The sequence below is a fragment of the Phyllobates terribilis genome, unplaced genomic scaffold, assembly GCF_046119375.1.
Source record: "Phyllobates terribilis strain yellow unplaced genomic scaffold, ASM4611937v1 Scaffold_13__5_contigs__length_258822181, whole genome shotgun sequence".
NCBI lineage: Eukaryota > Metazoa > Chordata > Amphibia > Anura > Dendrobatidae > Phyllobates > Phyllobates terribilis.
The window spans coordinates 204,878,639-204,893,623 of record NW_027362773.1 but is presented as its reverse complement, the minus strand read 5'-3'; the positions used below and the strand labels follow the sequence as shown (position 1 = coordinate 204,893,623).

The window sequence follows — 14,985 nt, the reverse complement described above, 5'->3', positions numbered from 1 at the left end:
GCACTCCAGTCCAGCACTGATCAGCTGGGAGATGTGATGGCAGGGAGGGGCTTGTCAAATATGAATTTTCCTTGACCCCTTCCTGGTCCTTCTTGCCAGGCTTGAGGTTGGGAGACCTCAAAAGATAATGAACAGCTTTTTGGCGCTCTTTCAATTCGCATCAAATAATTTTGAAGCAAACAAAATTTCCCTGTCAAATTTGAGCAGATTTGCCGAATTCAAATTTTGGCAAATTCGCTCAATTCCAAATATTATCTTTTTTAATCAAAGTAGTCATCGTATTTATTTTTATGTATCATACTTACATTTTTTTAATTGTTTTCAGGATCATTAGAGGATAACCGCAAGGAAGAGAGAAGTGCGTTATGGATATAACCTTTGGGATGACATTCACCTGTTGGATGTGCTACTAACCTGTGATTTTGCACTATCCCGAGTGGCTTAAAAGAGGGAACAAGGATTGTTGAGCCAATACTACCAAAAATGAAGAAGGACTTTTGTTTACATGGCATCCTTTTATGCCTGGGCATCGCATATTGTAGTCACGTCACATCCACAAGAAGAAGCAGTAAATTAAGGCAATCATTTCATGGCCACCATGAAAAGGGTAAAGAAGGACAAGTCTTACATAGATCCAAGAGGGGATGGGTATGGAATCAGTTTTTTGTAATAGAAGAATACACCGGCCCGGATCCTGTGCTCGTTGGAAGGGTAAGTCTTATTTACTACTGTTCCTGTGATGAGCAATATAAGATTATAATTTCTGCATTTTCAATATATTGCATTTGCAATATACACATATAACTTAAGGTCTTGTAATTTTAACCCGAAAATATCACGGAGAAAAATAGTTCAAACTTATGAACTAAAACATAACTGGTGATATAGAGGTTCTGGTGATATAGAGGTGTAACTTGAAACTCCAAAGCAAAATCGGCCAAAACGAAAGTTCCTAATTATGACATGTCAGTTACGTAGATGATGTCTTCTCATGAGTCAGTGGGGCAATCTGATCTTCTCAGGGCCTAGGTGCTGAGAGAACCTGTGTAAAAATTGTAGTTTTGCCCTTGTAGTGTTTGAATTGCTGCAGGTAGGCATTAAATGGATTTTCAAGTCTTATGATATTGATGACCTAGCTTTTGACTAGGTCATTATAGTCCAATTAGTGAGGGGCCAACCCTCAGCACCCCCACCAGTTAGCTGTTTTCCTGTGAGATGTAAACTTTGAGCAGATGACCCCACCAATTTGATAATGACGACTCATCCTAAGGGAATTGCCTGATTCTAGCAATGTGTCACTTATTGGGCTGCTTGCTGTAGTTTTGATAAAATCCCTGTTTTCTCTGCTGTAGATGTAGCAGCAATCAGAATGCAGAGCTGGGTATAACCCCGCCCACACCACTGATTGGCAGCTTCCTGGTTACACTGTCAGCAAGCATCCAATCAGTGGTGGGGGCGTGGTTACACAGATTAGCTGGACTGCCTCGCACGTATCACCTAGTCCTGCAATGATAATCTCCTGCTGATAAAACACTGATTGCATTGAAACTAAAGCAAGCTGCTGAGCAAGTGACACATCCCTGGAATCAGGATTTCTGCCTTTACATTATGCTGCTCTCAGATTCTATTTAATGCGTGGTTTTAATGATATTTTAGTATTTTATCAATTGATGCATCGTTTTATTATATCATTGCTTTTATACATTACTTGCTATTGAAATGACATGAGGAGATAATTGCATATAGTCGTAAATATAAAGGGGTTTGAAGTCACTTTTCGATTGGATTCACAAGTGTATTATTGTTGCTTTTATCTCTCGGTGTTAAGCACTTGTCACTGAGGATGTTGTTGTTGTCTTTATGTTGTAGTAGACATTTTGTTGTTTTAGTGACATTACAAGGTGACGGATTCAAGGCAAGTGAACGGTCTTGTGGCTTCGTCATTTATCACATTCTGTTGCGCTTTACAGAGAGATGCTATATACACTGTATATTGATATATAATGTCATCAAAGACATTCATTCTAGTCTACGAGATCCAGAACCTGCCGACCTATCCTCGTCTCAACCTTCTTTTTGTCTTAAAGAGGTTCAGGATTAGAAAAAACCCGGACGCCTATTGCAAATTTCAGCTTTCAGCAGAATCGTCGGCACTCAGACATGGTGGGAGAATAAACTATATTACTCGGGACATACATTGGCCATTATCTTCACCATCATGAACAGACACAAACAAAACTGAGAAGTCATATAATAGTAAGAAATTAGCAAACAAGAATTAACACAGCCCCATCTGCTGTCGGCTGAATGCGGTCACTACAGCTGCGGCTGTTGTATACTCCAATGCTACTTTTTTTCCTAATTTTCTACAGGTTATGTCTGTTAAGGCAAATTAGTTCCATTGAAAAAAATGGGGTAAAGCTGCAGTACCACACACAGCCTGTAGATATGGGGTGGCGCTGTTTTTGGAAGAAGGCTACCTGGAAAACTTATTTAATGAATTCTACTTGTACTGTATTTTTGGGGTCACAGAAATCTGTTCAAATAAACGGAGGTTCCTGAAGAGAGGTATCCAGTTCTCCTCTGGATGTGACATACGTTTCTTACATTGGGATACCACTTTAAGGATTCTAAAGTGACAAGAAATACACTGTAGCACCCATTATATGGAAGGTAGAGTGGCTTTTTGTTGCTCTCCAGCACTTAGGGCAAATGCCTTCCCAGCCTTCCAATCCACATCTCGGCCTTGGGTTACAAAAGAACATATGTCCTTCACTAGCAAAGGTGAAAATACTTCTGTTCATGGCGTTGCCCATAACACTTGCCCATAAATTGCATAGCGTTTTAAACAAATTTTTAGTCAATATACAGTACAGACCAAAAGTTTGGACACACCTTCTCATTTAAAGATTTTTCTGTATTTTCATGACTATGAAAATTGTTCATTCACACTGAAGGCATCAAAACTATGAATTAACACATGTGGAATTATATACTTAACAAAAAAGTGTGAAACAACTGAAAATATGTCTTATATTCTAGGTTCTTCAAGGTAGACACCTTTTGCTTTGATGACTGCTTTGCACACTCTTGGCATTCTCTTGATGAGCTTCAAGAGGTAGTCACCGGAAATGGTCTTCCAACAATCTTGAAGGAGTTCCCAGAGATGCTAAGCACTTGTTGGCCCTTTTGCCTTCACTCTGCGGTCCAGCTCACCCCAAACCATCTCAATTGGGTTCAGGTCTGGTGACTGTGGAGGCCAAGTCATCTGGCGTAGCACCCCATCACTCTCCTGCTTGGTCAAATAGCCCTTACACAGCCTGGAGGTGTGTTTGGGGTCATTGTCCTGTTGAAAAATAAATGATGGTCCAACTAAACGCAAACCGGATGGAATAGCATGCCGCTGCAAGATGCTGTGGTAGCCATGCTGGTTCAGTATGCCTTCAATTTTGAATAAATTCCCAACAGTGTCACCAGCAAAACACCCCCACACCATCACACCTCCTCCTCCATGCTTCACTGTGGGAACCAGACATGTAGAGTCCATCCGTTCACCCTTTCTGCGTCGCACAAATACACGATGGTTGGAACCAAAGATCTCAACTTTGGACTTATCAGACCAAAGCACAGATTTCCACTGGTCTAATGTCCATTCCTTGTGTTCTTTAGCCCAAACAAGTCTCTTCTGCTTGTTGCTTGTCCTTAGCAGTGGTTTCCTAGCAGCTATTTTACCATGAAGGCCTGCTGTACAAAGTCTCCTCTTAACAGTTGTTGAAGAGATGTGTCTGCTGCTAGAACTCTGTGTGGCATTGACCTGGTCTCTAATCTGAGATGCTGTTAACCTGCGATTTCTGAGGCTGGTGACTCGGATAAACTTATCCTCAGAAGCAGAGGTGACTCTTGGTCTTCCTTTCCTGGGGCTGTCCTCATGTGAGCCAGTTTCTTTGTAGCGCTTGATGGTTTTTGCAACTGCACTTGGGGACACTTTCAAAGTTTTCCCAAATTTTCGCACTGACTGACCTTCATTTCTTAAAGTAATGATGGGCACTCATTTTTATTTACTTAGCTGCTTTTTTCTTGCCATAATACAAATTCTAACAGTCTATTAAGTAGGACTATCAGCTGTGTATCCACCAGACTTCTGCATAACACAACTGATGGTCCCAACCCCATTTATAGCCACCTCTAGAGGGCGCTGTAGAGTTTACTACACAGTGTTGTACGCGGTTGTCCACAGCTAGGGCAACCCATTCTTGAACTAAATGTTTGGCCCCAATAAAAAATAGAAACCTATACTCCCCTCCGGTGCAGGTGCCGATCCAGCAGTGTCAGCACTCACGTTCCCGGGGCTATAATGCGGTGGAATGGCATATGGTGCCCGGCGCCCAATCTGCTCTGACGTCACTGTCCCCACCTTTGCACAAATCGAACATGAAGAGGAGGGTCCGGGCTGCAGCTGATCCCAGACTTTCTCTTCATGTTCACTTTGAAAGGATGTGGAGACCGTGACACCAGCGCTGATTGGGAGCTGGGCACCATGTGTTATTCCACCGCATCACAGACCCGGGACCGCAAATGCTGACACTCCTGGAATGGCGCCAGCTTGGGAGATGAGTATAGGCTTTTTTATTTTATAGGGGATAAACGTTTAGTTCAAGAAGAGGTTGTCCTAGTAGCGGACAACCCCTTTAAGTGGGAACTGATATTTCAGCAGACTTTTCATAAAATAATAGTACAAGAGACACTTTGTGATATAGCTTATCAAAAGAAATATGGTGAGTATAATGGGTAAAGTTTACCCTTGTGGAAAGCTTCTAGTTAGCAAAAGAAAGACTTATAGGCCATGCAATGATTCCCCAAAAACTTAAATATTCAATTTTGGCCACCACCGTGTATTGTTGTGCACGGACCTGATGGGTCTGTGCACCGCAATACAATTCAGCTGAATGTGCATCTGAGGACGCACACGCAGCTAACGTATTTGCTGGTACCAGTGGGCCCCACACACGCAGGGCCCGGTTGCGGTTGCGACCTCTGCGATCGCGGTGGTTACGCCCCTGTTCCCAGTTATGGGTGTGTTTTTACAGACTTTTAAACTGTTCAATCGGAGCCGACAGTGTAGACTCACACCCCTTTTCCTAGCGGAATCATGACATTTTATTGTTAATGAATTTCGATAATCTACGTCTACACGTATTAGAAAAGCGGAGCTCCAAATGCTATAAAGACATATGAAGAAATTAATCAACGCAGAATTTAGGACCTAAAAACGACATAATGATAAAAAGGTGGAAATTAACTTTAAATTAATCTCGCTCATATGTATATTTCAGTAGCATCGAGATCAATTACACTCCGTTTTAACAACGTTGTTACGGATTGAGAGTTTTAAAAGATTCTAGAGACTTTAGGATTTATGAAAATAGTTTGTGCGTACAATGATGATTACTCAGATAATGCTTGTATTTCCCATACAAGGTCTCGCCGGGTCTCCTGCCGGGCCGGGGTAAATGGAATGAATCGTTTATACAACGCTCAGCCGTCCCACACTGCTTTATTTCTCAGTTTTGATTGTTTTAATGCCTATTCTCAGTTGGGCATCAAGAAAATGTTTATCAGCGATATCATCCCTATATTGGGTCATTCGGTGTTTGTCTAGGAGACGCAGGCTTTGTGAGCTGAAGGAGGCTCCATGGAAGTAAAATCTGCCTGTTGAAATGATATTATTCTCTAAGTGGGGTGATTCATTAGGGAAATGCATGTTTTTGTGGATGCCATGGTCTCCTAAGGAAAGAGAAGACCCCTGCCAGTTAGTCCTGAGCCTGCACTAGCATGTGGTGTCCACAGATGTGTCATGAAAATAACATAGGGGTACTAGGATGTACGCTATCTTTAGGGGTCCCCAACCTGTAGCTCGAGCGACACATGTGGCTCACAGGACCAAGATATGTGGCTTGCTGCTGTCTTCCAGCTGGGTCTATTAGCACCAGTTTTAAGGCCCCTTTCACATTGTGTTCTGGACCACATTCAGTGGTCCTGTCGGAGCTTTCGTCTGGACCCCTCTTAAAACAGGATTCGGGCGTATGCACCAACAGGGCCATTGACTATAATGATGTCAACAGAATCAACGTGACCTCCGTCGTGCATCACTTTTGGGCAGTCTACCAGGTCTGAGTGTGCACCTCCAGTAGATGTACATGTCCAAAAATGATGCATGACAGAGCACACGTTGACTCTGTCAACTCAATTTTAGTCAATGGCCCTTTCAGTGCATATACCCGAATCGCGTCTTGTGAGGGGTTTGGACGCAAGCCCGATGGGACCACTGAACATGGGCAAAACGACAGTGTGGAAGCATCCTTACAAAAAGCAATAAAAATCAGGTCTCCAGATGATGAGTTTTTTTGAGTGGCCCCACTCAGTAGAGCAGGGCTCGATGCACAAATACTGGCCCAAATGAGGCTAAGGTGGGAACCCCTGGATGTAAGTATAGTACATCTGTGGGATTTTGGGGGAAGCTTTGGATGTTATTATACCGGTACTGGGGGCTCTGGGTGTCACTACTGTGGAGGGGAGAGGCTGAAGTTCTCGACTCAGGGGGCTCTGGATGTGGCTCTTGACTCTCTTTCAGCTGATTGTGGCTCTCAAGGTAAGAAATGTTGGGAAGCACTGCTTTAGGGAATAGTGTGAAGTTGTCAAGAAGCATCTGAAAAGCAACAAGTCCTGATTTTACTAGGACAGTCACATCAGTAGGGAACTTAAAGTGGATATATCCTGGGGAAGTCAAAGCATTCATGTCACTTAAGGTTAAGTTATCATGTGTGTACATGAGGAATAACACAATTTATGGCCATTATATGGCTTATATCCTGCAGTTTTACCCTTTGTAGCCTCTGTCTTCAATTTTCAGTTGTCTCTGAGCTGGTGGGTAGAGACTAGCTACTATTATGTCTTCTATGGGCAGCACACACAAAAAGATAGTTGCCGGCTATTCATGGTCTATAGCACACGAATAGAAGCAGCAGCAGCATGGAGGATGTTATATAGCAGTATTGAGCTGTGTTGCTGTGAATCTAGCAGTAAAGTAAAATACATTTCCTAGAAGTCGCAGCACAATCTGCTTTTGTCTGCCTGGTATCTCACTGTGCTGAGTGTGCCTCCTCCTCCATGCTCAATACATTTGAATGTGCTCTGTAACTTGACAGCTCACTGGTAGTCTGTCCTACAGGGGTAGAAGAAATGGCTCATAGGTGGAGAAAGAAAAGGATTTACTTAATAAGTTGTATTACAAAGTTTCTTATATTTGCTTGTACTATGCAAAATCTGTTGATTGAGTAGGCATTGATATAATGCTTGGATGCCAGTGATCTTTCAGAGTGGCACATAGCCATATGTCACCTCAGGATCCTTATGTCTTGAGTGTAGAGTGGTTACATAAGTTATCTCTCCTTGAAGCACCTTTCCTGTCTTATATTATACTTGCAGCCCATTGATGTAAATGGGCACTGTGTAATTTCTCCCTTCTTCTGTGGTGGCACTGCAGGGAAATTGAACACTTGCTGCCAAGAACAGTGAAATTCCTTTAATCTGGCTACCAATAATCCAGAATTTTGGATAGTCCAGCTCTTGTTTGACTGATTGATTATCTGGAATCTTACAAAACCAGAAGTAAAATGTATCCCCATGGGATATAGGATATCTTGCTGATCACTGGAGGTAGCTCTACAGCCCTTCTTGGCATGGAGTAGTTGTGCGCATGCTTGACTTCTGCTCCGATCCTTGTCAACGAGACTTTCAGAAAAAGCACAGAACAGCTCTCAACTTTTTCTGACAGTCCTATGGTCAATGAACGAGAGAACATGCGCACATCCCTGCAGAGACCCGTTCCAGAGCCCCAGTCGCGGAATTCCAGTAGTCATATCCCCAATGATCAGCAAGTAATCCCCTATCCCATGGATAGATGGAAGAATAGGTAGTAGCTTCTCCTATTGAATTTATCTCTTATTTTACTTTTTGCTGTCTTCCTGGAGGCTTGTAAGTACATTTTTAACATTTTTCTATGATTATTCACTCATCCAAAACATTTAAAAATACCATGCCTGTCCGGTCCCTTTAAAGGGAATCTGTCACCAGGCTTTTGCTACCTAATCTGAGAGCAGGATAATGTAGGAAACCTTGATTCAAGCAATGTGTCACTTATAGGCTTCTTGCTATAGTTTTTATAAAACTGGTTCACTGATTTATTAGCAGGTGATTATCACTAGAGGACTAGTAATAGTGCTGCCATGCAGTTCAGCTACGCCCGCATCACTGGTTGGCAGCTTTCTGCCTATGCACAGTATACACAGAAAGCTGCCAATCAGCCGTGTGGGGGGGTTATACAGTGGGGAAAAAAAGTATTTAGTCAGCAACTAATTGTGCAAGTTCTCCCACGTAAAAAGATGAGAGAGGCCTGTAATTGACATCGTAGGTAGACCTCAACTATGAGAGACAAAATGAGAAAAAAAATCCTGAAAATCACATTGTCTGATTTGGAAAGAAATTTTTTTCAAATTTTGGTGGAAAATAAGTATTTGGTCAGTTACAAACAAGCAAGATTTCTCACAGACCTGTAACTTCTTCTTTAAGAGGCTCCTCTGTCCTCCACTCATTACCTGTAGTACTGGCACCTGTTTGAACTTGTTATCAATATTAAAGACACCTGTCCGTAACCTCAAACAGTCACACTCCAAAATGGTGAAGACCAAAGAGCTGTCGAATGACACCAGAAACAAAATTGTAGCCCTGCACCAGGCTGGGAAGACTGAATTTACAATAAGCAAGCAGCTTGGTGTGAAGAAATCAACTGTGGGAGCAATAATTAGAAAATGGAAGACAAACAGAATCACTGATAATCTCCCTCGATCTGGGGCTCCACACAAGATCTCACCCCGTGGGGTCAAAATGATCTCAAGAACGGTGAGCAAAAATCCAAGAACCACATCGGGGGACCTAGTGAATGACCTGCAGAGAGCTGGGACCAACGTTACACAGGCTACCATCAGTAACACACTACGCCGCCAGGGACTCAGATCCTGCAGTGCCAGACGTGTCCCCCTGCTTAAGCCATTACATGTCCAGGCCCGTCTGAAGTTTGCTAGAGAGCATTTGGATGATCCAGAAGAGTATTCGGAGAATGTCATATGGTCAGATGAAACCAAAGTAGAACTGTTTCGTAGAAATGTGTCACCCTGCCTGGATGCCACTAGTGTAATAAAGCTGTGTCTGAGAGCAAGGGGGAGGTTCTCTAGTCAGGGGAACATTAGCATGCAATGCCTCCTGTCTCAGGCCAGTAGGGGGAGCAGGCTGCCCCTATAAAAGCTGGTACTGGGGACAGGGTTAGCGAGAACTGGATTGCCTGTCTCAGCTTTGAGATGTGTCCCAGAGTGGAGCAGGGACAGAAAGTTGATTGCACCTAAGAGGAAGTGTGGCAGTAGGAGAGAGCCACAAGCCAGAGACAAGAGGCGAAGAGAGCCTGTCTTGGCAGAGAAAAGACTTAATTTTCCCAGACTTTGGTGTCTGAGGCTGGAAGGATTCCACATCCCCCAGCAGAGAACCAGCCCGCAAGGGACTGTACATTAATTGGCCTAAGAAGCCTGGAGGCCCTGCCACAACCGAAGGGACCAGTAAAGCCGTACAAGGCTGGGAGCAGAAAGGAACCCACGTCGCAGGCCATACAGGCGAGAAAGCACGGAAGCTCGGAAACGTGGGCTGTTATCCTATCAGGAGGAGATAGTCAGAAGGAGCGCAGAAAGCACGGTAGGCCTACACCCTCACCCTGACCAGGGCCAATTTCCCCGTTGCTCTCAGACATCCAGGTCCCCTCCTAGCTGGGACTGTTTGTGGGTCAGTCTACCTGTTTAGTAAAGACCCTGGACTGCAACCTGTTGTCTGTGTGCTCCTTGCTCCTCCAGCACTACCATCACTCCCACCATCCACTATACTGCCCTGGGGCTGCACTCTTCCCGTGGGGAGTCACACTACCCTAGCTGCACACCTCATCAGCCCCAGCGGTCTGCAAGCAGCGGCGGTTCCTAATAACCGCAATCCACGGGTGGCGTAGTCGGACATAATTAATAACACATAACGGACTACCACTGGCCTGACCACCCTGAGCCACGGAACCGGGTTGCCACTACTACTCCCATCGTTCCCCTACTGCCCGGATCCGAGTGCCCCACGGCCCAGGGGGCGAGTCAGCTTTGGCGTAGTCGGCAGGATTTCGTGCCCGCAACCACCGGGTACTGCGTGCCTGAAAAAGACTTTTGTAACTTACCTGTGGCAAAGTTTCCCGCCGTCCGGAGTCGTTTCCCGCCATCCGGAGCCGATTCCCACCATCAGACGCCATCTTGGACCTTTTCCCGCCGTCTTCTGCCGTCTTCCCGCCATCCGCAGCTGTTTCCCGCCATCGGTCGCCATCTTCAGGACGCCGCGCGGGAAGAAGAGGGGCGTGGACGTCAAAACCGCGCGAGATCCGAAGCTCCGCCCCATGCACCGACGCTGCGCAAGGTCCTGGAAGGGAGAGAGAGCGACGCTGACGTCATCGGAGTGCGACGCCAGGTCCTCGTCCATAGCAGCAGCAGCGGAGCCGCGGCCTACAGAAGAGGATCGTCTGAAGGTAGGCCACGCTTGACTAGGGGGGAGGAAGATGTCGGACACAGAGGCGCCCACTACCACCAACGCAGCTGCAGCAGCGGTGATGCCCTTTTCCTTGCCCTACATCCCTGGAGCGGCCTGGCTGCCCAAATACTCAGGGGAGCCCCATGCCCTAACTGACTTCAAGGAAAGACTGTATAGTTTGTTCCAAGTTTACCCCCTGACAGAGGAACAGAAGGTCAGTATATTGACAGGGCAGTTAACTGGCGCAGCCCAAAGGGAGGTAAAATCATGGCCCATTGAGGAGAAAGGGACTGTGAAGGGTATTCTGGCCCGGCTGCGGGGTACCTTTGATACACGTACCTCCGCTGAAATTAAAATGAGGTTCTATGGATGTAAGCAGCGGGCACAGGACAGCATCAGAGACTATGCCCTAAATCTGCAGGAAGCCTTGAGGGCTATTCAACAAACTGACCCTGGCAGTGTGCAGGAAACCGATAAGCTGCTAACAGAGCAATTCATAGAGGGTCTGCTGTCCAGCGCCCACAGGGCCCAGCTGCGCCTCATGTTCTTCCAGAACCCCGACCTGACCTTTGCCCAATTTAAGGACAGGGCCATAAGGGTGCTCCGTGAATCTGCAACCAGTGGCGCTATAAACCCCCGGCGCCCTGCTATCACCTACCACCAGGAGGCGGCGCCCTCCTCTATGGACTCCGTGGAGGCTGATGCACAGGCCCTGAACCAAGCCCCGTCGAAAGGCCTGTACCACCAAGTCCAGGAGCTGACCAGGAGCGTCGCGGCGTTGACCAGGACCGTCCAGGCGTTGCAAGTGGACCCGTCAAGACCCATCAAGCTGGCTTCAAGTCCGGAGGATGTCCCGTGGCGTCGACAGAGGAGGATCCCGTCGTTCCGAGGGAGGCCCACAGACCGCTACGCGGAGGATGGACAGCCCATTTGCCGTCGATGCAACCAGCCCGGACACATTTCCAGGTACTGTAATTTAAACGGGTCCAACCTGGGGCAGAGGGCCGACCCCCAGGCATAAGATCACCAGGCCCTTACAATTGGCGTAATAAGTACGTTGGGGGGCGCCCGGTTTTACCCGTGGTGCTGGACGGTATCCCCATGAGCGCCTTGCTGGATACTGGGTCGCAAGTAACCACTATCCCTTATGTACTTTTTAAGCAGTATTGGACTGATGCTGATATCACACGGTATCCAGACAGTAACTTGAGCATCATCGCCAGTAATGTCTTACCCGTGCCGCAGATGGGGTTCAAGGAGATGACCATTAAAATTGGTAAAGTTGAACTGCCGGCACAGGGAGTGATTATTGTGGACATTGACCGTCATGAAAGTCACCCTAAAATAACTGTGGGTACTAACATCATTGAAAATTGTCTTTCAGAAGTAATTGTAATTCTACAACAGGTGGCGGTGAATGCTAGTTCCAGCCAAAAGAGAGTCCTCAACAAGGAGATAAAAGCCCTGATGAGACGGCAGCAGGTAGAACTGTCTGGTGGTGAGATCGGTAGCGTAAGACTCAGTGATCCATTCCCCATTTCCATGCCTCCCAAAAGTGAAATGATGATCTGGTGTCGGACTGCAATCGGGTTGAGAGGTAGAGACTACCAAGCCATGGTAGAACCCGTGTACTCAGACAGCAGGCCCACCATTTTGACAGCCCGGGGGGTGGTTGATGTCCGTCATGGGAGGGTGCCCGTCCGCATCCTCAACATTGGGGAGAGGGAAGTACACTTACCCAGGTACGCTACACTCGCCAAACTGTTTGTCGTCGAACACCAAGCTATCAGGGCCGTGGAACCCTTGCCTCCATCTCCACAGGCGGAGGGTAATGGCTCCCAGAAACAAAAAGAGGACTGGTGCCAGAAACTTCACGTGGGTGCTGACTCCACTCCCCTGCACCAAAAACAAGGAGTCTACCGGGTGGTACAGGAGTACGAGAGAGTCTTTAGTAAGCACCCGCTAGACTTCGGCAGAGTAAAAGGGATAGAACACCACATCCCCACAGGGAGTCACCCACCAATAAAAGAGAGGCACAGACCTGTACCCCCTGCACATTATCAGAACGCCAAGGGTATGCTAAGGGAGATGAAAGAAGCTGGGGTCATTAGAGACAGCTGTAGCCCCTGGGCAGCCCCCTTGGTTCTGGTCAAAAAGAAAGACGGCACCATGAGAATGTGCGTGGACTATAGACAAATCAACCGTATCACCCACAAAGACGCATATCCGCTGCCTAGAATAGAAGAGTCTTTAGCCGCACTAAAATCTGCTAACTTCTTTTCTACTTTGGACCTTACTAGCGGGTACTGGCAGGTTCCTGTGGCAGAGGCTGACAAGGAGAAGACCGCCTTCACCACCCCGATGGGACTGAGCGAATTCAACTGTATGCCTTTCGGGCTCTGCAACGCACCAGGGACCTTCCAGCGGCTGATGGAATGCTGTCTAGGGCACCGAAACTTCGAGACTGTCCTCCTTTACCTGGACGACGTGATCGTCTATTCGAAAACCTACGAGGACCACCTAAAGCACCTGGCCGAGGTGTTCGAAGCCCTGGCAGGCTATGGCCTGAAGGTAAAACCATCGAAGTGTCACCTGCTGAAACCAAAGGTCCAGTACCTAGGGAACGTGGTAAGCGCGGAAGGAGTGGCCCCCGACCCTGACAAGGTCACGGCAATCAAGAGCTGGCCAAGCCCCTCGAACATCAAAGAGGTGAGACAGTTTCTCGGGTTGGTAGGCTACTACCGAAGGTTCATCCCCGGGTACACTAAGATGGCAGCTCCTATGCAGGACCTCCTGATCGGACAGTCCAAGTCCAGAAGTCAAAAGCCACCCTTCAAGTGGGATAAACCGGAAGAGGAGTCCTTCCGCCAGCTAAAGTTGGCCCTCACTGGGGATGAGATCCTGGCCTACCCTGATTATGGCCAGCCTTTCATTCTCCACACAGATGCCAGTAATGTGGGACTGGGAGCCGTACTATCCCAAAACCAGCAGGGCAGAGAACGGGTGATCGCATACGCCAGCCGGAAGCTGAGGCCCACAGAGAGGAACCCGGAGAATTACAGCTCCTTCAAGCTAGAATTCTTGGCGGTGGTGTGGGCCGTGACGGAACGCTTCAAGCATTACCTGGCCTCCGCAAAGTTCACCGTGTACACGGACAACAACCCGTTGACACACCTGGACAATGCAAGACTGGGTGCCCTGGAACAGCGGTGGATGGCCCGTCTCTCCAACTATGACTTCGTGATCAAGTACCGGGCAGGCAAAACCAACGCCAACGCGGACGCCCTATCAAGAATGCCTCACTTACCTGAAGGTGACGAAGACCCAGAAGAGCTGGAAGAGGGTATGGAGCCGCTCAACACTCTCACCGCGTGAAGGATGAGGATCTAACAACTGTGATGATGAATCCCCTACCTCACCACAGCTGGGCCGAGACCCAAGATAGTGTCCCTGCTGTCCGCCTGGTGAAAGACCTGCTGACCCGGGAAGACGCCCGCCTAGATCCAGATGCCCCAGAGGAAGCCAAGCAGCTATGGAAGGAGAAGAGCAAGCTGTTCCTCTACGAAGGCAAGTTGTGCAGAAGGATTGTCAACCACCGGACGCACGAGCTGACCTGGCAAGTCGTGGTCCCAAGGCGGGATGCAGCTATGGTCCTGGGGGCTTACCATGACAGAGCGGGACACTTTGGTTGGAAGAAACTGGAGTTCCTGCTAAGAGGAAGATTCTTTTGGGTCGGCATGAGAGGAGCTGTAGAAAAATGGTGCAGAGACTGTGGCCCTTGTCACCTGAGGAGGAAGGACCGCACCAGCCAGAAGACACCCTTGAGGCCCATCGTCACCACGCAGCCTCTTGAGCTGGTAGCTCTGGACCACGTCAAATTGGCTCCAAGCCGGTCCGGATACATCTATGCCCTGACGATCGTGGACCACTATTCCCGTTTTCTAGTGGTGGTCCCGGTAAAGGACTTGACAGCCCAAACAGCAGCCAGAGCCTTCCAGCAATATTTCTGCCGTCCACACGGGTATCCGGAACAGGTCCTGACAGACCAGGGTCCAGCGTTCGAGGCTGAAATCTTCCAGGAGTTCTGCAACCTCTATGGCTGTAAGAAAATACGGACAACGCCTTACCACCCCCAAACCAACGGGATGTGTGAGAAGATGAACAATATAGTCATTGATCTCCTGAAGACGTTGCCCCTGGAGGAATGCAGCCTGTGGCCAGAAAAATTGCCGGACCTGGTAGACATGTACAACAACATCCCGGTGAACGCTACAAACTGCACCCCGGCTTACCTGATGCGAGCTAGACCAGGTAAGCTGCCCGTAG

General features: G+C 47.5%; 1 protein-coding gene across 5 annotated transcripts in view; it reads left to right on the top strand.

The window, feature by feature from the left end:
• Positions 1–14,985, top strand: part of CDH11 (cadherin 11) — a 219,492-nt gene that overhangs the window by 134,027 nt on the left and 70,480 nt on the right. For all 5 annotated transcript variants that reach the window (XM_073659155.1, XM_073659157.1, XM_073659156.1 and 2 more), the window contains one exon: positions 326–711. In XM_073659155.1, the coding sequence (XP_073515256.1) occupies positions 484–711 (228 nt within the window). In that variant the 5' untranslated portion in view covers positions 326–483. The remainder of the gene's footprint in view (positions 1–325; positions 712–14,985) is intronic.